The sequence below is a fragment of the Myodes glareolus genome, chromosome 16, assembly GCF_982192425.1.
Source record: "Myodes glareolus chromosome 16, mMyoGla1.1, whole genome shotgun sequence".
NCBI classification, from domain to species: Eukaryota; Metazoa; Chordata; class Mammalia; order Rodentia; family Cricetidae; genus Myodes; species Myodes glareolus.
The window spans coordinates 29,890,068-29,915,146 of NC_142041.1; the positions used below are offsets into that span (position 1 = coordinate 29,890,068).

At 49.9% G+C, this 25,079-nt stretch overlaps 1 protein-coding gene across 2 annotated transcripts in view; it reads left to right on the top strand.

Moving 5' to 3' along the window:
- Positions 1-25,079, top strand: part of Shb (SH2 domain containing adaptor protein B) — a 110,405-nt gene that overhangs the window by 67,304 nt on the left and 18,022 nt on the right. For both annotated transcript variants that reach the window (XM_085677197.2, XM_048419802.3), the window contains 3 exons: positions 7,275-7,490; positions 19,843-20,014; positions 22,904-23,023. In XM_085677197.2, the coding sequence (XP_085533323.1) occupies positions 7,275-7,490; positions 19,843-20,014; positions 22,904-23,023 (508 nt within the window). The remainder of the gene's footprint in view (positions 1-7,274; positions 7,491-19,842; positions 20,015-22,903; positions 23,024-25,079) is intronic.

A 25,079-nucleotide genomic window follows, 5' to 3' on the forward strand; every position in this document is an offset into this window, starting at 1 on the left:
AGTCTGCAGTGGTTTCATCTTTCAGCCTACATGGGCATCCCCCTCCCCCACTCGAAGACCCAAGGTTTTCCTCTCATCAAGGGCTCTTTGTGGCCCAGCTTGGTCCATAGCAGCTACACAGTTCTAGTCATGCGATCTTTCCTAACCTTACCTGAGACTCAGTCTCCCCCACCTACAGGCATGGTGTCCCCATAGCTGCACAGCCTGGAAGAGTGGTCAGATGGTGGTGACGGCTGGTGATGTCATCTTGTTGATGTGCTCTGGAAGAGAAAAGGTTTCTTAGGCTGAGAGTGACAGCAAGACCTGGGGGTGGAGAACTCTCAGGACCCTGTCCCTACTGAGCTCTACTGTTCTGGAACTTGAGAGTTGCTGTGGATTCTCAGAGAGACCTGGGTGGAAAGGTTAGAGGTGAGAGCTGCTGCCAGCACTGCCGTCCCCTGGGAGCCTGCTGCATACCCGTGCCACTCTGTCTCACCCACCTTGTACACCTGTGCCAATCCATTCTGCCCACCTCGTCCAGAGGCTCTGGGACAGTGTCTACTCTCAGGTGCTGAACTTAGTGCTCAAGGCCCCCAGAAGCCACTCCACCTTCTTCATACAACTCATCTATCCGTGCATGTCTGCAGACTCTCCAGTGCCCTGGCCTTGTCTCCTCTATCCTGTGTTCATTTTCTCTGCCACAGCATTGTGCATGATCTCGGGTCTCAATTCAAGGCCCTCACAGATTGTCCCAGCTAAAAGCTGTGCTGTTGTTAGTGGGTTGTAGCATAAGAGACCTGGACCATGCCTCTACATATTAGGCTTCTAGCCCTCCCTTGTTGAGGGCCACCATCTTCTCTCGTATTGGGAGTCTAGAGACAGTGAGTGACACTGAGGACAGATGGGTGCTGGAGAGGGAAGGGTGCACCTGAGATAGGAGCTCCAAAATGAAAAAGCTACTTAATCTTTTGGAGGGAAAAGATTCCTGATGGGTTTGGAGGTCATGAAAACAATTACTTTAGACCAGGTGTGATGATGTGTGGTATTAACCACAGCACTTCAGAGGCAGAGGTACGTGGATCTCTGAGATCCAGGCCTGACAGGGCTATATAATGAAACCTTCTCTTCCCCCCTCCACACACACAAAAGAATTATTTTATTTCTAGTCTCTGATGAGTTATTTTTCATGAAGTATATTGTATGTTTTTTAAAAATGTTGATATGTCTACCTTTAATTCCCAGATTAAAGGCTGCCTGTATTGGAAAGAAATGTATATATTAAGACTTTGCTACAAATCAAAATTTATATAGAAAAGATGAGCAAATCTCATCACCCAAGTTAATATAGCTGCTGAGGTTACATGTAACTGAAGGTTTCTCTTCCACTCATCAGTTCCCAAATAACCCACTCTGAGGGTCATTAATAATGAAAAACTGTTTGGCCTATTAGCTCAGGCTTATTACTAACTAGCTCTTATAACTTAAATTAATCCATTTCTATTAATCTATGTATTGCCACATGGCTGTGGCATTACCTCACATCTTGCTTCCCTGGCAGCTGCTATTGTCTCCTTGACTTTACCTTCTTTTTTCCTTAAATCTGTGGATTTCCCACCTAGCTATATTCTGCCCTGCCATAGGCCAAAGCAACTCCCTTATTAACCAATGGTGATAAAGTATATCATCTTACCTGGTACTTACCCAGAGAAGTTGCACAAGAATATTTAAAACTTAATTTGTAATTGCCAAAGCCCCGAAACAGGCAAAATATCTGTTGTAAGGAGAGCCCCTTTGTTCTTCCCAGCCACTTGGCTAGCTTACACCCGAAATAACCACACAGAAAATGTATTCATTAAAACATTGCTTGGCCCATCAGCTCTAATTTCTTATTGGCTAATTCTTACATCTTAATTTAGCCCATTTCTGTTAATCTGTGTATTGCCACGTGACTGGCTTACCGTCAAGATTCTAACCAGTGTCCAGTCCATCTCAGGTAGAAGATCCATGGCCTCTCACTCTGCCCTTCTTCCCAGCATTCTGTTCTGTCTTCCCCACCTACCTAAGTTCTGCCCTATCAGGCCCAAAGCAGTTTCTTTATTCATTAACCAATGAAAGCAACACATGAACAGAAGAACCTTCTACACCAAATATCCTTCAGTGTAGGTATCTGGATGGACTCCTAGAACACCTAAGACAGGAGTATTGCTGAAATACTAAGAAGTGAGAGGGCTGGAGAGTTGACTCTGCAGCTAAGAGTGCTTGCTCCTTCTCAGAGGACCTGAGTTTAGTTCCCAGCACCCACATCTGGAGGCTTACAACTAACTGCCTGGAGCTCCAGCTGTAGAGGGCCCAGGACCGTCTTCTGTCCTCTGCACTCATGTACAACACACGGTTTTTAAAGAGACAGCTATAATTGAGCTATCAAAGGGGGAAGAAGCATAAAGGAAATGAAAATGTGTTTTAGAGAAAGAAACTGATCCGAGGAGTCGGCATACTGCCTGATTCCCGCCGTATGTCATTCTGAAAAAGGTAAAATTATGGAAATGGGGAGAGATAGGCAAGTGCCAGAAGTTGGAGGAAGGAGCTGAGACTAGGCAGACGACAGACAATTCGGTGTCAGTGGAAATGCCTCACATACTGCAGCACTGGGAGAACATCCCATTACACATCTGTCCGAATCCCAGTCCAGGAGTGAACCCTCGCATGGTGTGACATCAGTGTAGGCTCGTCAGCTGCGAGCTGCTGTGTGGGTGTGCTGATAATGGAGACGACTGTGTATGGTTAGGGGCAGAGGATACGTGGGACATCCGTCCGTCTTGTGTTCAGCTTTTGCAGACCTAGAACTGCTTTAAAACCGGGAGAGAGTTGGTGGCTTGTGTCTCATCAGATCCCAGATACAGCCCCTCAACACATCCACTCCAGGAGGCTTCTGGTTTGTAGTAAGCTCAGCCTGTCTGGTTGCCTCTCTCTCTTCCTCGATTATCAGTTATGACTCTGGCTTTTCCAGCCCTTCTAGTAAATGCTGCAGGTGAGTTCTTAAAGAGTTCCTTCCAGATCTATCATTCTCTGGTTCTATGGAATGTACAATGTGTTCATTGTTGTTTCTCTTTTTTTCCTTGTTCTACTTGAAAACCTTACTACTCCAGAGGTCAAGAGAAATCCCCACACTGTCAATTTAATATTTCTGCTTGCTGCCCACAAGAAATCACATGAAATGTGACACATGAAATCACAGCCTGCCACCCAGTGTTGAAGGTCATTTTCCTTTAAGAAGTGGACGGTGATGTCTCGATCGTTTGTGGCTTAGAACATACAGGCACCAGCTCCCCTACTAGATCCTCGGGGGATTGTCACCAACGGGCCTGGTTAATAAAGGGGATGTGCCACGGTCATTAGGCAGGAAACGCGATGTCCTGCCAGGTGGCCTGGCCTGGTGGCCCTTGACTTGTGGTGCTCTTGGCAGCCTCTCAGGAAAGGAGCTGCTCACTGCTCTCATTTTCAGGGGCTTGGGCTGGTGGCTGCTTCTGAGACAGACAGCCCAGCCCTGGGAAGCCTGTCTGCTTAGTGTGTCACGTATTCCTGTCTTAATTACAGCTTTTTCTTCACTAGCATCTTTATTCATTATTCACAACAACTTTGAAAACTAATTAAACAGTGGTCTCTTCCTCTCCATAGCAGCCCTTTATTCCATGTGTCTGTACTTGGGGCATTGCTGTCCTCTCAGTTTAGATGTTAGGGTAAAATGTGCCTTGTTGGTTTTGAGCAATTCCTAAGCAGGGAGCAGAATTCCCTTTGCGGGTGTTCACCTTGCCAGAAATTGTTTAGGAAGTTCAGTTATATTCTTTGGTTCTCAACACACAAACATTTCTGTATTTTATTATTTAGCTCAACCGTGTTTCCATGTAGCTACATTATCTTCCTATTTATCATTTTAATGATTGCTTAATATTCCATCCAGTTAACATGCCATAATTTACTTAACTATTCCCTATTGTTGAGCCCTAATTAAAATTTAAATCTATCCTGTAATACAGAGGGAAGCTGGTTTTAATGACCACAATGGCATCCCGACAGCCTAAGCTGCCATTACAGGCCCAGATTTCTCAAAGAACAATCAATCCTGCATGAGAGGTGTCATGCAGGTCCTTCCGATTGAATAACTAATCTGTTCTCAGCACATTTTCCTTTTAGGCGGCTGTGGATACAGTGTGCCTGTTTCTTCTCAGTGTTGCTTGACACGAAGCTGTCTGCAGGTGGCATTTCCAGGCACGTCGTCGCTGGTACCTGGGATTTTAACAAATTAACGGGGAATTGGGGGTATAGAACGGTATCTGGCTCTCTGTCAGTTCTTGTTCATCTACCTCTCCATTCACTCGAATGTCTGCATTGGTTTCTGGAGAACGGCGCCACAGGTATTCCCCACAAAAGTGTACCTATGAGCTGCTTTATGCCCTTAGAGCCCTGGTTCTCAACCTGTGGGTCTTGACCCCTTGGTGGTGGTGGTGGGGTTAGACAACTCTTTCACAGGGGTCACCTAAGACCGTTGGAAAACACAGGTATTCATTATGATTCATAACAGAAGCAAAATTGCAGATAGGAAGTAGCAACAAAAATCATTTTATGGTTGGGGTCATGACAATGTATGTGGATCTATAGTAAAGGGTTACCAGCATTAGGAAGGTTGAGAATCAGTGCCTTAGTGACGGGCCATGCCAGAGGTTCTCCCAGGTCAGCTCTATCAGCTGCGACCCCCGGTCCCCAGGATCTGCGTCCTCCTCAGAACAAATAGGGAGATGTCAAGGGCCCTTTCAAAGCAGTGAGTAGCCTGGGTAGTTGGGCTCAGGAAGTGATTTGCGAAGTTGCCCGGGGTGCTTTACAATTGGTGCCCTTTCTTTCTCAGTTCTTTCTTCCCCTCTGCCTGACAAAGGGAAGCATGGTACCATGGAACCCAAGAAAAGCCACATTTTACCAAAGCATGGGGACACCTCTTGGGAGATACATTTACATGGCTTACAAGCCACAGTCAGAGGGGTTTCCCTGTTCATTTTCTCTTCTTTCTAGAAAATGAAAGTGTCTCCCCCCCCCCCCCCCGCCCCTCCCGAGACAGGGTTTCCCAATAGCTATGAAGCCAGTACTGGAACTCACTGTAGACCAGTTTGGCCTACTGACAAAGATGCTTCTGCCTCTGCCTCTGCCTCTGCCTCCCAAGTGCTGGGATTAAAGATGTGAGCCTCCACAGCCCAGTGAGAATGAAAATTGTTTGTGCCTGCATCCCTGCCAGCTCTCTAACACTTGCTAATCTCAGCCTTGGGCGCTCTGCAGGGTACCAGTCTAGTGGACTTGCTTCTCATTCAGGCTTTGTAATCAGTAGCTGTTGGTGCAAGATAACTGCTTCTGGAATATTTACAGAAACTTCCTTTTTAAAATGAATTTAAAAACAAATACAATAATGGTTCTGGAAGCCAGAGTCATAAAGTTGGTGTGGGACTTGGTAAACTTTGGTAAATACTGGCACAAGAGTTAATGCAGTCCTGAAGGGCAGTGTGCAGTCATTGGCCAGTTTCATCAGACCAGGAGGAGGGCTGTTGTTTTCTTGGTGAGGTGGTCTTGACTTGTAGAGCAGAGTCCAGAAGCGCTCTTGCTTGGGAAGGCACCCGTTATTCACGTGTGTTCCAGCAACTGTCCTGCAAGGCTGGTGGCCTCGCTGTGTCTCTGTGCATCCAACCTCCGGTTTGGAGAGTGTCACACACACCTTTGTAGTCAGCCATTCTGCCACTCTCTCCTTGAACCTGGGACCACAGCACAAGGGGATGGAAATGTTCACATGATGAGGCATTAATTAGCCTTGAAGACAAGTGAGGTTCTGCCACATGGCCCTGCTTGGAAACACAACGCCATGTGCAGTAAACCAACCTAGGAAGGGCAGATCTGATTCTCTTACGGGAAGTAGCAGTCCAGAGTAGTCAGACTGAGAGAGGTGAGATAGATTTTGCTAAGGACTGGGGAGAAGTGAGGAGCCCCGTATAATGGGTACAGAATTCTAGTTTGCGAAGATGAAGAAGTTTTAGGGATGAGTGGTGATGATGCCTGCACAAGGGTGCTTGTACTTAATGTCACTGAATTGTCCGGGTAACAGTGGCTGAAATAGAGAAGTTTTACATATATTGTTTCATACAATAAAAAAAAAAACCTAAAATTGGAGCCAAGTGCAGTGGCCCTTGCCTATACTCCAATCACTGGGGAGATTGAGGCAGGGGAATCATGACTTCAAGTCTAGTCTGGACCACATAATAGAAGTTCTATGGATTACATTGTGAGACTTTCAAAAGGAAAAGTAAACAATCTATGAGCTTGTTTTTTATGTGATGGGACCTTGGCTCAGCCCACTCCTACCTCAGGTGCTGCCATCCTTTTCCGCTTCCACGTACCAGAGCTGTGAGTTCAAATGCAGGTTCCTTTTTCCTGCCCTACCCCACCATGCCCAGTTTCCCTTATCTTCAGGTCAGTGTCATGATGATGTAAGTGTGTTACCTCCTAGAAATAGCAGGAGAAGCCTAGACAGCAAAGGTGCTGGATAAATGGCAGGTGCTCATGATATGCAAGTCAATCAAGTTTCTTTGCTTGGCCAAGAAGGCCTGAGTTCAGAATCCCAGCAACATCATGGTAGCTCTGTTCTCTTTTCTGAATAGGCAACTGAAATGTCTGTGCTGTCAGGAATGACTAGGCAGGTCATCCATGTCACTCCCCAGAAGAAGCCGCCTCTTGTTCCCCAACATATTCAGATGGGCGAGATGAGCGGACTCTGGGGTATAGAATTGCAGGGAGGCGTCACTCAGCTTCACAGGGTTGAAGAGTAGCCTGGCCAGGTCCTCTCCAGGAAAATCTTTGCATGTTGGCTCTTTAATCTATGAGCTGGGTGGGCACAGGAGGGTCATTGCCCCAATGTGGCTCTGTGGGAATGGGATTGAAAGGCTCAGTGGTGAAACTGTCAGGTAAGAGGGCTGGACGGAGCCCCAGACGGTACTTGTCGTTTCCCGCTCACAAGGGGCTCCCGTTCTTGAAGACAGAGAAGACAGTGGAGAGAGCTGCTGTGAGGTTGTCAGTTATGGTCGTGGGAAGCAGGTCTGCACCCAGAGAGCTGGGAAGGCACTTTCTCAGTGCAGGGCAGCCTGAAATAGAAAGGGATCATTTCTGCCAGCCCCAACTCTCTGGCTGGTAGCTCTGCCATCAGACCTGGTCCTTTGCTGGGGACTACACGTCTATGACATCTCTACTTCTTCTCTTTTCACCTGCAGAATTCCAGAGGCAGGAGAGTGTCCGGTCCCAACACAAGGGCATCCAGTTATATGACACCCCTTATGAACCAGAAGGCCAGAATGTGGACTCAGACTCAGAGAGCACTGTGAGCCTTCGGCTGCGGGAGAGCAAGCTACCCCAGGATGATGACAGGCCTGCTGATGAGTACGACCAACCTTGGGAGTGGAACCGGGTCACTATCCCCGCACTGGCAGGTAGGAGCAATGGCCCTGCTTGAGAGGCAGGTGCTGAAGAGCACTCAGCACCAGCTGAAGTAAACAAAACACAAGGGGGTCCCGTCTGGCCAGGCTAACACCAGTTGAATTGGGCTGTTCTTTTTCCTAGTACCCAGTGGCCCTGCAAAGATGGCCACTTTATCTCAGGAACCAGATAAAGGTTCCTGAGGGAAAAGAGGACAGGCCAAAGAGAAACTCCAGTCTAGCATTGCAGGTTTCCAGCCCAGTCTTGCCACCTGCAGTGCTGGTCCCCTGGGTCTCATGGAGTCCCTTGGGTCTCATCTGGTCCCGCATGGCTTCAGGGGCTGCTGTGTTTCTCATCTGTAGTTGTGACATGAGCCTGTGCGGAGCTTAGGCTTCTCCCACTTGGTCTCCCAGAATCAAATTGACCCCACTACAGCGTTTCTACAACGTGGTATGGCCACATGTCACAAGCCAGAAACCCCTGCTCACACTCTTTGATTTCAGGCCCACTCCTGAGATTTTTCTGCTAACCCCGATGGTCTGAAGTTGGGAAAAGACAGTTTATGCTCATGAGAAGTCGGGGCCGCTGGGATGACTGGCACAAGCAAGTTGTTAGAGGAATTTTGTGCATCCATGTGGTGGAATATTGCACAGTCAAGACTAAGTGAGGTTCGGAGTGAGTTGCTAACAACCAAGGGCAATGCTTCTGTGTAAGATTAAAACGTGTAAGCCAGATGCCAAGCCACTTAACTGCACACAAGAGTTTAGACACAGAAAGAGAGGCACGAGGAGACTGATCCAATCCCACGGTGAAGTCATAGGAGAGTCTTGTTTAATGTTCTTTCTTACGCACAACTAGACTCTGTTTCCCTTCGTAGGCCCCTCAAGTGATGTTCTAGACACCTCAGTATGTGCCCTACATTGTTCCCAGTATATATGACGTGCCCTGCACACATCTCAGTACTCCTCCTGAAGTGTGCATCACAGCTTACCTAGAAAGAGTTTGACCTCCCAGTACCCTGCTCAAATAGCCTTGTCTCTGTGAGCACCACCCTGGTACCTAGCCTTGCCTAATACAGATACCCTTGTCTGCTCTCTATACTGTGAGTCTTCTCACACCATCACAGAACTGCTTCTGTAGACCCAAGGGAACCCAAGGGGGCAGGCTCCAGTAAGAGTGGGAGGAGTTTGTGCCATCCATAGCTCATTGCAAACACTGACTTGATTGAAGGCCTAAAGAGGGCAAGTGGCAGCTATCCAGATACCGTATGTCCAGGCATGCGTCAACACCACAGACAGGTGCTAGGGTTCCCCTGTCTCATCCTGGATCCTCATGAGGACCTGGAGGGCTCTTGTTGCTTGTGATGCTCTCGTCTAGTCTAACACTTGACTCTCTGGCATGGTCTCTGACCAGCAGTGTTGGCATTGCCAATGAACTGCTCAGAAATCTCTCATCTTGGGCCAGTGAGATGGCTCAGTGAGTAAAGGTGTTTGCCACCAAGCCTGTTGACCACAGTTCAAGCCCTGGAAGCCACATGATGGAAAATGAGAATTCTTGCCAGTTATTCTCTGATTTCCACATTTATGCCTTGGTACATGCACACATATAAGCACGCGCGCACACACACACACAGACAGCAGACAGACATTTGGACCTTATACCAGACATACACAGTTGGAGTATGTTCTACCAGATTTACGTCACTAGGTGATCTGTGTAGAAGTACGAGTGAGATACACTTAACCTGGAGGACATCATCTCTCAGAAGGCTGTCTGTCTGGAACCTGCCCACTCATGCCTGGAGGAAGTTTTACTTCTGTACCTGTAGTTGTTCACAAAAAAACCTCAGATAGAACTAGCTGACAGTAAGACCCACAGTGTCCGTTCTGGCCTTGGTTCGAGTCACTGATTTGTTATCTCTGGTGCCACTGCCACTCACATTCTTGCCCTGCCTTCTCTCATCAAGTCTCTTGGCTTCACATGCCCCACGCCAGAGCAGATGCTGGCTATGCTCATCCCAGACAGCTTTGAGCTCCCTGCTCCTTTCCTGTGTTGAAAAAGGCGGTGGATGCATCACTTCTGGGCTGGAGGACACTGTGAGCAAGCCTTCAGTCTGTCTCCTCTACTCACGCAGCAGTGGGTAGAGGCCAGCAGGCCACTTCTCAGGTAATGATGATGCTTTGCAGCAACTTGATTGGATTGCTGAGTGTCATCATGGTCCCATTTGCCAGCCCTGAAGTGTGGCTTCTTGGAATGAAGGGCAGAGCCTATTGAGTGGCTGCTAAATGTCATCTGAGTGTGCATGCACATGAGGCGTGCATGAACAGGTATGCACATGCAAGTGAGTTCCTGGACTGTTCGGAAACTGGCAGTGCTCTGCGAAACAGCTGTGTAAGATGAAGTTTGTTGAGCACAGCTGCCCCTTCCTCTCTTCACTGCTCTATTTTTGTGACTCTGCCCGCTCAGGTTGGTTGGGGAAACCTGAGTGGGGGCCTTTTCCATGCTTTCAAAGTCCCAAAAGACATAGAACTGAACTCTTGAAGGGGGAGACCCAGACTAGAATCCAGAGGTAGGCGCTTGTGGGGAGCTTGACCATGTAGATGGACTTTGCCGCCTCAGAGGCTGCTGTAGCGGCTGCAGTGAGAAAGGTGGGTGGCACAGACTCACTTTGCAGTAGGACTGTGAACAGTAGGCAGTTCTGAGCCCATGCCTATTACCCTGGAACCCCAGCATGTCATGAGAGTAGACAGGGAGACCACAGGTCTCAGTCTGTAGAACAGGTGCTATATAGCCTGCGGGGTGCTGCCCTGCCCTGAGCTGGTGACAAGAGGCCCTTTTCAGTCAAGATCCAGCATTCTCTCTCTCTCTAGAGAGAGAGAGAAACAGACCCTCTTGTCCATGTCTCACTGGGATCTTAAGCCTCAGGACGGTTCTGTGGTCGCTCTACATCTGGGAGGAGGATATTGTGAGAGGATGAGGTAGTCCTAGCTCCCTGGAAGGACAGTCTTACCTTTGTTCAGGATTCTGCAGTGCACATTTTGTTAAGGATAAGGACTTGGGGAGTTAGACAAGAAATTTCACCAGTTCTTCTTTTTGAGCTCATTGAGGTGGTGAAGGTTGGTGTGACTGCTTGCAAGTTGAACAGGTTCTTCACAGAACTTGACCTGTGACTAGGACCAAGAATTGGGGACGAGGAAGCACTCATGTTGGGTGGCAGGCACGCTACTGTCAGACCTCTGAGAGGATTGTACCTGTTCTCCCCAGAATTGCCTCACTGGCAACGAATCCCAACAGCCCTGCTGAAGCCTCTCGTCAGGAAAGGATGGGTTCACTACACGTCTTCCTTATGCTGTCTCATTGTGTCCTCGTGGCTACCCTCTGCACGCTTAGTTTTCTTCTTTTAGGTATGGGACAGAGGGACTCCTGCCTGGGCAGTAGCAAAACCAAGTCTAACTGCAGAGCCTATACCTGAGCCTCCCCTCTGTCACTTAAGTTATGTTTGGGGACCTGCACCTGCTGCAGCTCCTGCCTCACATGCCAGCATGACGTACTAGGACAGCTCTAGGCTAGGAGTCTTCCTTCTAACATAAGGAGGGCCCTGCATACTGTATAGTCTACTCCCTCTGTCATGGAGAAACTGAGACAGAGGAGGAAAGAACCACAAACGACTTTGTGGTGGAGCCAGTCAGGCCGTCTGGATGTGGGAGATGTGCAGTTGGGTCTCAGATAATCAGAGCACTTGATGGTGTGTATTCCGGCAGCAGGACCAGGGGGTGTAAGCCTGAGAAGGGCCTGTGGGCCTTGGAGAGACAGTTGCTTCTGCCACTCACCATCTCAAGGTAGTCTCTCTTTGGTGTCCTGGGCTCCGCCAAAGGCAGAAATGGAATACAGAACATGCTCAGATGGGCTTATCTCTCAGCCATTACTTGGGGCCCTTGTCTATGCCCTTTACCATCTCCTGGGCATGTTGATCTGCCTTGCAAAGTTTAGGACCCTGTGTCTAATCCATTAAGACCAACAGGCAGGAGTCACAGCCCCATGTTTGCTGGCCAGCTCAGCCATTTGTCAACTTAAGCCCCAGGCAGGAGGCTCATCTCCCTGACCCTCAGTTTTCCCATCTAAAGACAGGTGATGGTCACAAATCTTGCAACATGAGCTTCTAATGATCCAGGAAAATCTCTGGATAAAAAGACATTGTGTTAGTTGGGCGGTGTTGGTGGCACATGTCTTTAATCCCAGTACTTGGGAGGCAGAGGCAGGGAGATCTCTAAGTTTAACGACAGCCTGGTCTACAGAGTAAGTTCCAGGACAGAGAAACCCTGTCTCCGGGGGGAGGGGGGGGAGATAAAAACAGAAGGAAAAAGAGAATTGGAGAGATGACTCAGAGGCTAAGAGCATTGACTGCTCTTCCAGAGGTCCTGAGTTCAGTTCCCGGCAACCACATGGCAACTCAGAATCATCTATATATAATAAAATCTGAAGCCTTCTGTCTTGAAAGCAAATAGTAGATAGAACACTGTATACATAATAAATAAATAATCTCTAAAAGGAAAAAGAAAAGACATTGTGAGCACTAAAGAGTTGTGCCTTTGAGGTTTATTTCTGGAGTTCAGAAGGGGCTTGCTGAATTAAATGAAGCTTAATATAAAAACAGTGCTGCATGAACAGGCTCTTAGCAGCTGTGGAGGCCTCATCTACAGCCTCATTCCTAGTTATGCCTGGCAATGGGAAGCAGGTCCCGGTGGCCTGGAAAGCAGTTCTTCGGTGGGGACCCTAACCCTCCACTCCAGTGTCAGCTCCACTACCCAGCCCTCACTCCTTGTTCATCCCCGTTCTAGAAGTGATGTGCTTGGTCTTCCTAGATGAGGAGTTTTGAACTTGAGTTGCAAGTAAGCCACTGCAGAAAGTGTCACAGCACCCACAGCCACCTGAGCCCTGACAAGTCCCCGGGGGACCCCACGTGGAGACCTCCAGTTGACTGATTACATCCTGTGTGTAGGAGTGGGGCTGAGGCAGCCAGGAAGGGTATCACAGCTCCTCTCAGGTCACACCAGTGGCAGCCCTCCCAGGAAGCCTCCCCTGACATAACAGTCCCTTCTCACCAGCCCGGATTGCGCTGGGCCTCCTGTCACATTCTGGAACAGCCAGGTACTTACACCCTTGTCACTCTGATCCCATGGGTGCTCATGCTGTGCCAGCGCTCCACAAGTAGCTCCTCTGAAGTTGACACCTTCTCAACATTAGGAAGGGTGTTGGAAAGGACAGAGAAAAGGAGAGTGGCATTTTAGGTGTGGCTGTTTCCTACACAGTTGTGAGTCATCTGAGCCAGCTCAGTGGCTGACTTAAAGGAACACGGGTATGGTGACTGGGCAGGGAGGAATGTATAGGAAGCCAATTTTTATTGAGCAGCAATTACAAACCCGCTTTAAAGTAACCCTATAAAGCCCTGCCGGGTGGGTATTGTTTGTTTCCCTATCTTAACATGAAGGGCAGCACTGGAGCTCAGAGGGAGGGAGTAGCTTAGCTGCAGTCACATGGCAGTGATCTTGGGTCCATTTGAAGGAAAAGTGCTTACCCTCGCCACTGTCACGTGGGCTTCATCTGGAAAAGGTGTGGTGAAGCTGGTATAGGGTAGCTTGGGCGGTTCCTGGGATAGAAGCAGTGGCTGCACTTGCTCTCTTGTTTAGTGCTGTCCTGCCCCCAGCCGTGCACACAGCCTGAAGATGGTGCTCTGGCGCTGTGGGCGTTGTGCACAGCTCACACTTGCTGCTCCTTGTGTCTCCTTGAAGGCTCAGAGTAAGCAGGCCCAGAGTCTGCAGGGTCTCCACAGGGAGTCTCAGACCTGGTCACAGGCTGCCACACACAGCAGGCATCCCTCAGTCCCAGAAAGCCTCCAGCCTCCTTCATGACCTCTCAGAATGCCTTGGGACTGTGAGGAAATTAATAATTGTGTTTGTTTGGGGAACTTTTTGCTGTGTAATGAGTAACAGCCGAAATTAATGTTTAACATGCGCATGAACAGCAGGTCTACTGAGGAGTGGGGTTCAGTGAGAGCTGTGGGATCGCTCACTTCAAATGTTACTGAGGGACAGGTTTCTCTGGTTGGTCTTTGTATTGACTCATTAATGAGTTCATTTAGTAATCTTAAAAAAAGTGAAAACAAAGGCACCAGCATATCATAGCTTTGGGTCCTCTATTAATTGTGCTGTTAGAAACGTTCCCACAAATGCCTTCTTTTCCAATGTGGAGTCCAGTGAGTAGCTTTGTCCTTCTGCTGGGCAGGTCAGAGGTCATCCTGGGGATGGAGACTGTAAGCTGTGTGAGGTCAAAGCCTGCCTTGTGCACAGCTGGGTCCCCATTCAGGCCATGCCTGGTGCCCACTAAGTGCTGGGATGTTTGTGACATTGCTGAGTCAGACCTGGTCTCACAAGTCCCAGACGCTGTCCCAGGCTAGGCTGCGCTAGTGGCTGTGTGCCTGCAAGGTACTTTGTGTTCTTATCCCTCTTGGGTGCTGGACACCTGTGTCTTAGCCACATGAGGCAGGACACTTTTGTGTGGCTGCTGACCTGCCTGACCTCCTCCCTTCCTGTCTATGACTGAATTCCCTCTGAGAAAGTGAAAGTGTGCCCTTCCTGTCTGAGGGGGAAGCCACTGCCAGCAGCCTTGTGAGAGCTGCGACCACTGGCTTACCTTTTCTCTCTAACGTGTCCTTCCTGTCTGAGGGGGAAGCCTTGCGAGAGCTGCGACCACTGGCTTACCTTTTCTCTCTCTTGTACCCTCATTGTCTGCAGTGGGCAGTCAGTGGCACAAACATACACTGGGCTGGAGCTTGGGCTTGTGGACTGACTTCCTCAAGTGCTAGCCTGTGCTAGGCAGCTCCCTGGGCTTGCAGATGGAGGGATAATCACTTTCCCCAGGCTCCTGGAGTCTTGTGAGTGTCTGCAGATGAAAAGCTTACAAATCACAGGCCCTTAGCCTTGAGCAATTCCCAGTAACAGGTGACAGACAGGTGAGCCCAGCCCTGAGCTCAGGAAGGAATCTGCGTATAAAGCTGCCATTCACTATCAGTGACAAGTCTGTGTTTCCTCATCGGTAGAATGAGGGTGACACTAGGCACTAAGGTTGGGGCTCGGTATGCTCGGTAGGTGGTGGATGTTATCCCTGTCATTAATACTGTGGACTCTTGAGACCTGTTGTACCATAAGATTGTGCTGAACTTGCTAAGACTAAGGTGGAGGAGACCTTGCTTCAAGTCAACGTTCAGGGCTGGCTAACTGGAGGAGTAGGTCCCATTTCTAGCCCCATGTTTCTTATCTATGGAATGAATTGTAATGGAGAAGATGGCTTCTCTCAGCTGAGGAGGCCTCGGTGCTTTCTTAGTCCTATCTAGGTCTTCTGCAGCCAGCACTCGGCTCTGGTGTCCGTGTTTTCTTGGCGGGGGGCAAAAATCAGAGGACAGAGGTGAGCCCCTTTGGCTGTCCTGTGTCTACCTTCCCTGGCCAGGCACAGCTGTGTAATGGCGGTGTTCTGGAACTCCTCAGCCTTTCCCTCAGAGTCTCCAGCCCTGTCTCGCACATCCTATGAAGATGACAGTAGTGCCCAGGGCCTGTGTGTATGTCCTCAAGGTGAAGTCAGAGACCTCTTCATGATCCTGGGGATGCAAACCTTTGTGAGGCTGCCCTCTATATAGCCTTCCTAGAGGGGGGGGAAGGGTGAGCAGACTTGCCCGCACGGGAGGGTGGGGAGAAGGATCTCGGTCTCCTTATCTGTAAACTGGGGCTCTCGCGGGTATCTGCGTGTGTGGTGGTAGGGTCAGTGACATGATGTAGGATTTGGAGCACTGCGGCTGCAGAGGCCTTCTAGTACAGAAGGAAAGTTTAGTTGTGCATGAGTGTTGGTTTAGTGCGTTGTGCAGATGTTCATAGCCTGGGGTAGGTAGCCCACTCCACCTCCAAAACCAGTGTGCAGTCTCCCCTCCTCACCAGGACAACATCCACCTGGCTCCCTGCGTTCAGGGTTATATTTAAAGCACTGCATGAAAGAGGCTCCTAGGCACCTTGTCTCTTTCAGAGTAGTAGGGCATCAGTGAACAAGTACCGACTCGGAGCCGTGCCAGCCCCGCCTGTGTATCCCATAAGGTTTACAGAGAGGGCTGTTCCTCAATTCTGGTTTATCCATGGAGAGACTGAGGGACCTGTGGCAGCCGGAGTCTCTGCACACTGACTCCTTCCTCTTTGGCCTTGCTTTCTCTGCTGCAGGAGGCTCAGTCCTGTGCTAGAAAATGGAGTGCCAGAGGCTGCAGGCTGACCAGCAGAGAGCCAACCCTACAAGGGATAACACTAGGTTGGAGGAGGCCCCAAGGCTGCCCAGCAGAGAGCTCAAGGGCTGAGGCCCAGCCAGTAGCCTAGCATGGCAGCCTGCCTCGTTAGCTGGCCACGTTCTCTGGCCACACAGGCCTTGTTTATAACAAGGGCACAGTGGCACCAATCTCACGGGTTGTCTGTGAAGATTAGAGGGAAATGTGTTCTCAGATCTTAGAGAACTACTAGAAGTACTAAATATAAAAATGAAATCATTTTCAAGAGGGTTCTAAAAGAAATTGGTTGAGACTGGCAAGGTGGTTTGGTGGTTAAGGGCATTGCCTCCAAGCCTGACGATCTGACCTCAATGCCCAGAGCCCGCTGGCACAGAGAGAATGCAGCCTGCAGGGATGAATGGAGATGGGGTGGCCCTGCAGAGCTAGGCGGAGACTTCTCATTCAATAGGTGTTGATTATCACCTGTATACCAGGTCCTGTTCTGGGCACTGGAGAGTTTGCGGTAAACAGTACAAAGATTCTGAAGACGCCAGTTCTGATACAGGACACTCTCTTTGTGAATATATGAAAACACACATATAAACCCATACACCCGTGGAGAGGTGTCAGCCACTGATGGAGGACCTGCCTGAACCATTTCCACAGCCTGCCCCTATTTACCAGGTTGTTCTCAACCCTGGTTGGTAGATGTGGACGCTGTGCTTAGAGAAGTTTAGAAATACTGCTAGCATCACGGTACGGAATGGTGCTGGAGGATGGAAGCCAGGTGTCCCTGGCTCTCAAGTTGGGATGCAGAGCTGCTCCTCCTCCCTAGCCTTGCTTTAGTCTGGGGGCCATTGCCTGGAGCCAGCTGCATGGCAGAAAGGGATGGGCTGAGTCCGTCTGCTTCTGTGGAAAAGGCTGCATTCTTTCCTGGAATAGGCAGAGGCTGACCTGGCTGTGTGGACAGAGCACTTCCGGGCTAAAGGAATTCTACCTGGGGGCCTAGGGCAGAGCCGCTCTAGGAGGTAAAACCTTCAGGCTGTACTTTGTGGGATAGCTAGAATTTTTTTTGCAGCATGATGAAGAAAGACATTCTGACAGACAGACAAAGCAGAAGTGGGAAGGCAGGTGGCAGGTATGTTAGGGACCAGCCAGCCTAGACTAGAGCATCCGGTGAAGAAGGTCAGGCAGCCTCCAACTTACTAAGGACTTTGAGCACTAAGTAGGGTGAGGAGGTTTTGCCGGTGAACCCAGGCCACTGGGGCACCAGTGAAGGGCTGCGCTGTGACGGCTGCTGTCCGCTCTGAACAGTGTACAGGAAGGAGACAACTCTGAAGCAGCAACACCTTCCACCCCATCATTTTATTAGAGTTGGGAATGGAACCTTGTGTGTGCTAGGCAAAACTCTACCGCTAAACTGTTACAGCTCATGCTCTTTCTAAGATCCTCTCCAGGCTGGGCTACAGAGTAAACTGAGTTGACAAGGGCCGGGAGAGAGCTGAAGGGAAGCCTTCCCAGGTGCTGGGAAGAGTGACTATATGTCCTTAGAGCAGCAGACACACTACCAAGGACTAGAACCACGAGAGAGGCTCGCTCCTCTAGGGAGTTGAGGGCAGCGCTCATGCCAGTCCTGGGAAGCCTGTATATGCCATTCAGATGGAGCAGCGACCAAGTGAGGGAGACCACAGCTTCCACCTAGACCTTGGCTGTTCTTGTGAAGAAGGAAAGACAGATTGGGGTACGCCTGGCCCTGTGGACGCAGAGTCTGGGCTCATTCTTGCTGTTCCACACATCGATGCTTGCCAGGAACACACACCGTAGCAGGAGTGCTATGGAGGTCAGTAGAGGGGACCAGTTAGAGGGAGCACCAGCTTCGAGACTATCTAGAAAGCCCTGTAAAATAAATGGGAGTCCTTGAATAATGAGCTCCGTCCCCTGAACACAACTCTTGGGTAGACGTCTGGAGCCAAGCGAAGGTACTGACTTGCTGACCCTGAGGACACTGCCTGGTCACCCTGCTCCCACCACCAGGACTAGCCTGGTAACTGAAGTCAGATGTTCAGCACCTCCTCATGCTGCACAACCTCGAGTGGCCCTCCCTCCTGCAGGATTCCAACTTGCTCTTTAATTGCCTATCGGTGGGACTCATTAAGTTCTGTCATTTGAACAACTCGCGGGGGCAGTGTGTTTTCCTCTAAATGCAGATATTCTTCTGAGGAATTGCGTCTTTATCTCTCACAGAAAACCACTAAATTAAAAGAATTGCCATTTAAAATTGCAGATTAAAGAGAAACTTAATTAGAAGGGATGGAAGCGGTTGTATTTGGAGCTTTTGTTCAGATCCCCCTCCCTCTCTGGCTGTCGAATCACTGCACTTGGAGTTTGTGTATTTGTGTTTTAGGTGAAAGGATTTGCCTAATTAAGCTTGTCATTCATCACCACCTGTTCTCACTAAAATATATGGCTGCAGTATTAAGCATGCCAAAGGATGTATAAATTAATCCAGTGGGGAATTACAGTGTCGACTAGGACATTCTTAGGTTTTATCCAATTTATCTGGTAGGAAAACCGATATTTTTTCCCCAGTAAAGCAAAACATCAGCTCGTTAAGGTTTTTTTCATTTTGCATTGAGCACCTGTTACCTTGCAGGCACTGTGTGGGGTGGGGCAATGATGCTACAGCCCATTCTCAGTGACTCTTGGGAGCCAGGCAAGGAGACTGGTGATTTGGATGCCATGGCTGAGGGAGTTCTGGGGTTTCTTGAGAGAAGTAACTTCTGAAGGCAACAGAGTTGGGTGAGACCGGAACCTGAGCAGGAGCTAGGTGTAAGAAGGCCTAGTTGCCTGTACCTAAGAGCGTGAGTTCAGGGCTGGAGAGATGGCTCAATGATTAAGGACGCTTGACGGCTCTTCTAGAGGACTAGAGTTTTCTAGTTCCCATAGTAGACGGCTCACAGCTGCTAATAACTTCAGCTTACTCTTGTCTTCTGTAGGTACCTACGCATGTACACGCATGCGCGCACACACACAACACACATCTTTTCCCCTCTCTAAAGAGCTTGAGGTCCTCTGTGGCCTTGGTATGTGGTCTACAGGGGAGGACCTCTGTTAACCATGCAGCGTTCTGCCTGCTGGGGGCTCTCTTGTTCCCTGGCATCTGTTCCATGCATAATATCTAAAGGAAGAGGAGCAGGCTCAGGAATCCATGCGACCCTACTTGGATAGGGTTTTCCAGGAAGAAGAGGAGGAAGAAGAACAAGCGTGATCTGGTCTGGCAGCTGTGGGAGAGAAAACCCGGGTGTTCTGGGGCATTCCTCTTGTTAACGGTGGCAGTTGAGGATCTCAGCCTTCATTCCTTGAGGTGCTCACAGTTCGAGTACTTCCTTTAAGGGCCTGCTATCCAACATTGACTCAATTCAGCATAGGAACTTTTGGGGACAACTTAGGCCATAGCAAAACCCAGCATTTTTGGATCCTCTCTTACTCTTGCAAAGTGTCAAATGCAAAGCAGAATCGTAGCGCGATTTCCAATTGATCTTAATAATAAAAACCCGGTGTCAGATATTAGGGGGTAAAAGCTGAAAGAGAAGCAGAGCAGCCAGCCACTACCAGTTCTTACCTCTACAAAGTCCTCAGATCAAATGGGGTGTCCTGTCTCTGTAAGTCCTCAGACTGAATACCCAGAGCTCCTGTCTCCTCTCTCCGCCTCCCTGACTCCTGACTCCACCTCCCTAATGCTGGTATTAAAAGTGTGTGATTCCCAAATTCTGGGATTAAAGGTGTGAGCTCTGTTTCTCTTTTAGATTCATTCGATCTTGTGTAGTCCAGGGTGGCCTTGAACTCACAGAGATTCATCTGCCTCTGTCTTCTGAGTACTGGGATGAAAGGTGTGTGTCACCATGGCCTGGCCTCTATGGTAACTAGCATGGCTAGCTCCACACTCTGATCTTCAGGCAGGCTTTATTTGTTACAGTGTAAACAAAACACCACCATACAGAATATCGCCCACTGTGCTGCCTGGACCCCGGGTGATGGTTGCATCTGTCTTCTCCTTTCCATTCTTACAGCCCAGTTCAACGGCAGTGAGAAGCGGCAGTCTTCCCCATCACCTTCTCGGGACCGACGGCGCCAGCTCCGTGCTCCTGGAGGAGGCTTCAAGCCCATCAAACACGGGAGCCCTGAGTTCTGTGGGATTCTGGGAGAGAGAGTGGATCCCACCATTCCACTGGAGAAACAAATGTAAGTTCATTGATGCAGTGCCGGGGCCGCCCCTGCTTCCTCTAGATGCTGTGGCCTCCTCCACGTCTTTATTGTAAGTTCAGCTGATCACTGGCCCCTCGTGACAGGGGCTCCTGGGAGGTCTAAGCTCTTATCACACCATGTTGCCACCTTCACCCTCAGTGGCTGGCAGGAGGGATAGCAAAATCTTGAGCTGTCACTTTCTGTCATTTTTCATCCTAGTTGCTAGGTCTGAACTAAACCTCCCTTCAGTGCAAATCGGGTTACTGTACAGCTTTTGTGCTGCGTCTGTTTGCCCCTCATCAGCTCGGGCCTGTGCTTCCCTAATCCCATTCTCCAAGATCTCTCACCTGTCACAGTCTGAGGTCTACCCATACTGCCCTGCCCCTCCTCCAAGCACTGTGCCAGGACTGGCCTTTTCACTGCCCTTGCTCTTGACCACAATGACACCTCTGCTCTGCCAGGTCTGTCGCTGCAACTCTCCCTTACTCCAGGATGAAGCCACAGCATCAGTTTCTTACCACACCAGTTCTTGGGCTACAGTGAGTTTCTCCAGGCTTAGCAAGTTTATGCGCAGTAAAGGGAAACTAAGGCCCAGCCTCATAACCTAGACCCTATTGCTTTTATCTCCTCCTGCACTTTTCTTGTCCCCAGCCCAATCATGTGTCTGGTGTAGAGTGAGAGATTATGCTGGGCGATAGTGTTGGTGCACACCTTTAATTCCAACACTCGGGAAGCAGAGGCAGGCGGATCTCTGAGTTTGAGGCCAGCCTGGTCTAGAGTGAGTTCTAGAACAGCCAAGACTGCACAAAGAAACCCTATCTCAAATAAATAAATAAATTTTTTTTTTTTAAAGAGAGACGCATAGAGTGAGGAGAGGTTGGTATTGCTGGCGCAGAGTAGGTCTGCATTGTAAAGTGACCGGTAGCTATTGCTGCATGGTTACATCAAGGGTCCGTCTGTATGCAGTGAGTTCTTACCAGTCTAGACCTGGGTGATACCGGTTCTCAGGGCCGGGTGTCCTTCTCCAGGGCTTTCCTGACTGTTAGTGCTGAAGGAGGTACCTCCCACCACTGTAGTCCTGCCTCATCCCAGCTCCTGGTTCCTGTGGGACACCGGTGCTGTCCAGACTGGCCTCCTCTCCGTGTCGGGCCCCGTGAGATCAAGGGTGTAGTGAGTAAACACTGGAGAAACCAGCTGTTAATGGCTGGGTTGAATGACAGTGGTTGAGTCTCCATGACCCCTTGAGTCTAACCTGGCTGGCCATCTCCACAGGCTTCAGCGTGTTTCCAGCTGGTCCCTTGCTCAGACCCAGCAATAGTAGGCTGAATGCCCAAGACAGCCTGTGATCTCCGGCCTCCTACTGACAGGCTGCCTGCTGATCTGCTGGCTCCTGATCCACTGCCCTTTGCCCTCTTTGATCCTCTACTCCCAACCCCTCCTTTCTTTGAACATAAAGCAGCCAGGACAGGACCTTACATCTTACCTACTTGCCACCAGGGACTACTCTTAACAGGCCCCTGGGGCCCCTTTCTCTGTCTCTCTTCCAGTCCCTATGCTCAGGGAGGGCAGACAACGGGCAGCAATTCCCTAGGGAACTTTTCCTGCCTTCCCTGAGGACAGCTCAGTTTCAACTGGCTAGAAATGTGATCCCAATAGAATGCTTTTGTCAGCTTGCTGGAGGTATGTCACACAGACCACCCCTCCTGAGCCTGGGATCTCCAGATCTGTGGCCGCTTGTTTGTGAAGCCAACTTTGTTTTTGTTTGGCTGTTTCTCCCCATGGCTGCCTTAGGGCCCAGGCCCCCGGCATCCCTAGAAATTTTCTGATTATGGTAGCCTAAACATCCCCTACCTGTGTTCTGTTTCTGTGTAACCATAGAAAGACAGACAGATTGACAGTCTGTAGTGTGTATGCTCTCTCTCTCTCTCTGTCTCTCTCTCTCTCTCTCTCTCTCTCTCACACACACACACACACACACCCCTGGCATCCCACCACGTAGTCACTTCTGCTGCTGCAATGTTCCTTTCGTGGACACAGAGGAGGCTTGGGGAGTCCCTCCTCCTTGTCACTGAAGGCCTTTAGTGATATTTTGTCTCCAGCTTTCCCAGTCACAGATTCATGGTTTTCATCCTATTCTGTGGCCAGGTGAGGCCTTATGCCCCCTGTACCGCACACTCCTCCTCCTTCTCTGGCTCATGTAGTATCCAGAAACGCAGTGCTGGGATTCTTACTTACCCAGCTAGTGCCAGGGCCATTTTACTGGAGCAGAGTCCAGCCAGGATCTTTCAGATTAGTGAGCTGTCCTCTCCTTTGCCCATGAGGCTTCCTATTGGCATGTTTGTTCTAGGAGCCCATTTCATTGAAAGAAATTCCCTGAGCCATGCTGCCTGCTCTGTCTCCACTACTCTTACCCTGTTAACTCTCTGGCTGCTCTTTCCAACACCCTTCCCAGACTAGTCTTGTGCCCGCACTAGACTCGGCCACAACAGGTTCTTTGTGGCCGCCATTCTTTGTGGCTTCCTTTCCTCCTCCTCCGGTCTGCACAGGCTTTCCTGGTCACCCTGCCTGAAACAGCCCCAGCTGTGGGATCCGGCCTCACTTTCACCTCCTTAGCACCTGTCACCACAGGGCAAACTGGATGGGCACAGAGTACCTAGTGTTGGGCTGCTGTATGGTCCCGAAGCCTTGCATGGGAAGGGACCCAGGGATTTGTCACTCTTCTCCCTCAGAATCTGACATGTGGCAGGCACTGACAGAGCAGCTGTCGAGCCTCCCCACGGGAGGTTGGAGTCAGCAGCTGCCCTCTGAGGGCACTGAGCCTCCTTGGAGGTCAGTGGGGGGGGCTTGACCCACCCGACTCTGACTCCCCTCTTGTCCCCTCCCCAGATGGTATCATGGAGCCATCAGCAGAAGTGATGCCGAGAATCTGTTGCGACTCTGTAAGGAGTGTAGCTACCTTGTCCGGAACAGCCAGACCAGCAAACACGACTACTCCCTCTCCCTCAAGTGAGTACCTCATGCCCTCTGCCTACCCTGAACAGTGGAGTGTGCCTGCATGGGTCTAGTGAAGAAAGGATACGCTCCGTTTCCCCAAGAACTTGTTTGTGTGAGTTATTTCAACCTGGTTTTTACTGTAGTCTCCTTCTGGGGACCCAGAGAAGCTGTGATCGATGCCCCCTGCTGCTTTCCCAGAGGGGAGAGGCTTGTCCTCGGAAGTATGGCCACTAGCTAGGAAGAGCTCTCGTGTGCAGTGAGCCCAGACCTGTGCTTGGCTCTTGACACGTCTCGCCTGTCTTCGGCTTCATATAGTCCTCTGTAGACTGGGAAACTGAGGCTCGCAGAGCAGGTGACGGATGAGCGTGTCTGACCCTCCTTGTGCTGGGTTGTCAGGGCGTCCCTGGGCAGGTCTGCCTTCTGTAAACTCCACAGAGTTTAGGAGGGAATACCGTGAGCTAGAAAGAACCCCGCTGGGGTTATCGCCTGTGGCCGCTCTGCGGATTGCCAGGTCTTTCTGACCCATGAGCTATTGAAATAAACAGGTTTAGAAATAAGAAAAGAGTTGTTGTTTTTTGTTTTTGTTTTGTTTTTGTTTTTTTTTCCCATGTTGAGTGTTCTGTTGTTCATTGATGTTGCTAGGCAGGACCCAAGGAGAGATCTAGACTCCATTTTATAGATAAGAAAATGGAGGCTCAGAGGAAGAGGAACTCTTTAAGGACACAGAATTAGTGACGTAGTTGGAGTGTGACCCAGGTCCTGCATCTAGACATACTGTGTACCTTACCTCCTCTCTGCCCTAGATCCTTGCCAGAGGCTCATGATGGAGAGTGGGCTTGGCAGCACTGCATTCAGGAAAGCTGGCACCCATGCTGGCAGGGTGGCCAACCTATCCGCACAGCCCCAGATAGCCTGCTGCCATCAAGGGCCCCAGTGCTGCTGGGGTTGTTGTCCCTCTTTATCTGCCTCGGCGTCCATTCCTCTGGGGTCGCATTCCTCCTAGAATCTCCATTGTCTGGCACTGTGGAGGGACCAGGGCAGGGCCTTGTCAGGTATTTGATGCATGGAGACATGCTCACCCTAAAAAAGCAATCTAGTTGTGTGCCATGACCATATGGGGTTATGGGAAACAGTCTGCTGAGAACCTGTGGGGTGTGGGGTGTTTGAGAAGTCTGCAGCCAGCTGCTGAAGAAATGACCCCAGTGAACCCAGCGTCATCCATGCTTCTACCTCCTTGAGCAACAACTTCTCGTTACCCAATATGCATAAAAACCAAGTCACGGGTTGGTCCCAGAGGTTAAGGCTTGGCCCCTTTATCCTTGCCATGTGCCATTGGATTGGGGCCCTTTCTAGGGGTTGGACTTTGATTCTGCTTTTATAGTGATAGGCTTGTCATTCAGGTGGTCTGGGTGCTGTGGTAGCTAGTGGGAGACCGCCTCCCTCCTTGGCTGTGGTCTTCACAATTCTGAGCCTCCCTGTCCTCGTCTGTGGACTGGGATGGTGACCTGTTCCTAAGTAACAAGCATCTAGTCAGCCAGCATCACCCATGTGACCTAGTACAGTTCCTACCCTGTTCCTGTTTCCGGCTAGTATCCTCGAAGATGCTTGTTGTCTAGTTAAGAAACCTGTGGTTGGGCTGTGGTGACACATGCCTTTAATCCTAGCACATGTGAGGCAGAGACAGGTGGATATCTGTGAGTTTGCGGCCAGCCTGGTCTACGAAGCAGGTTATAAGCCAGCTGGAATTTATATCATGAGACTTTGTGGTCCAAAGTGTAGACGGTGTCATGTCCTGCCACTCACTGTTTGGTAAGTGCCTTCATTTTTCTGTTTGCATCATCAGCATGTGACCAGAAAAAGTCAGACTTTGACAGTCACTATGGACATCACTGGCTCCCCATGTGTCCCCTACCCATGGATTCAGCCTCTACATTTGCTTGGTGTGCATTCTCTAGCTAAATCAGCTGCACTTCCTGAGCCAGTAGCATCTAGCAGGCTGCACAAGAACCCTTGGCTACCAGCCTGAGGTCTGGTTTGTTGTACCTGCCCTGTCTGATCTAACCACCAG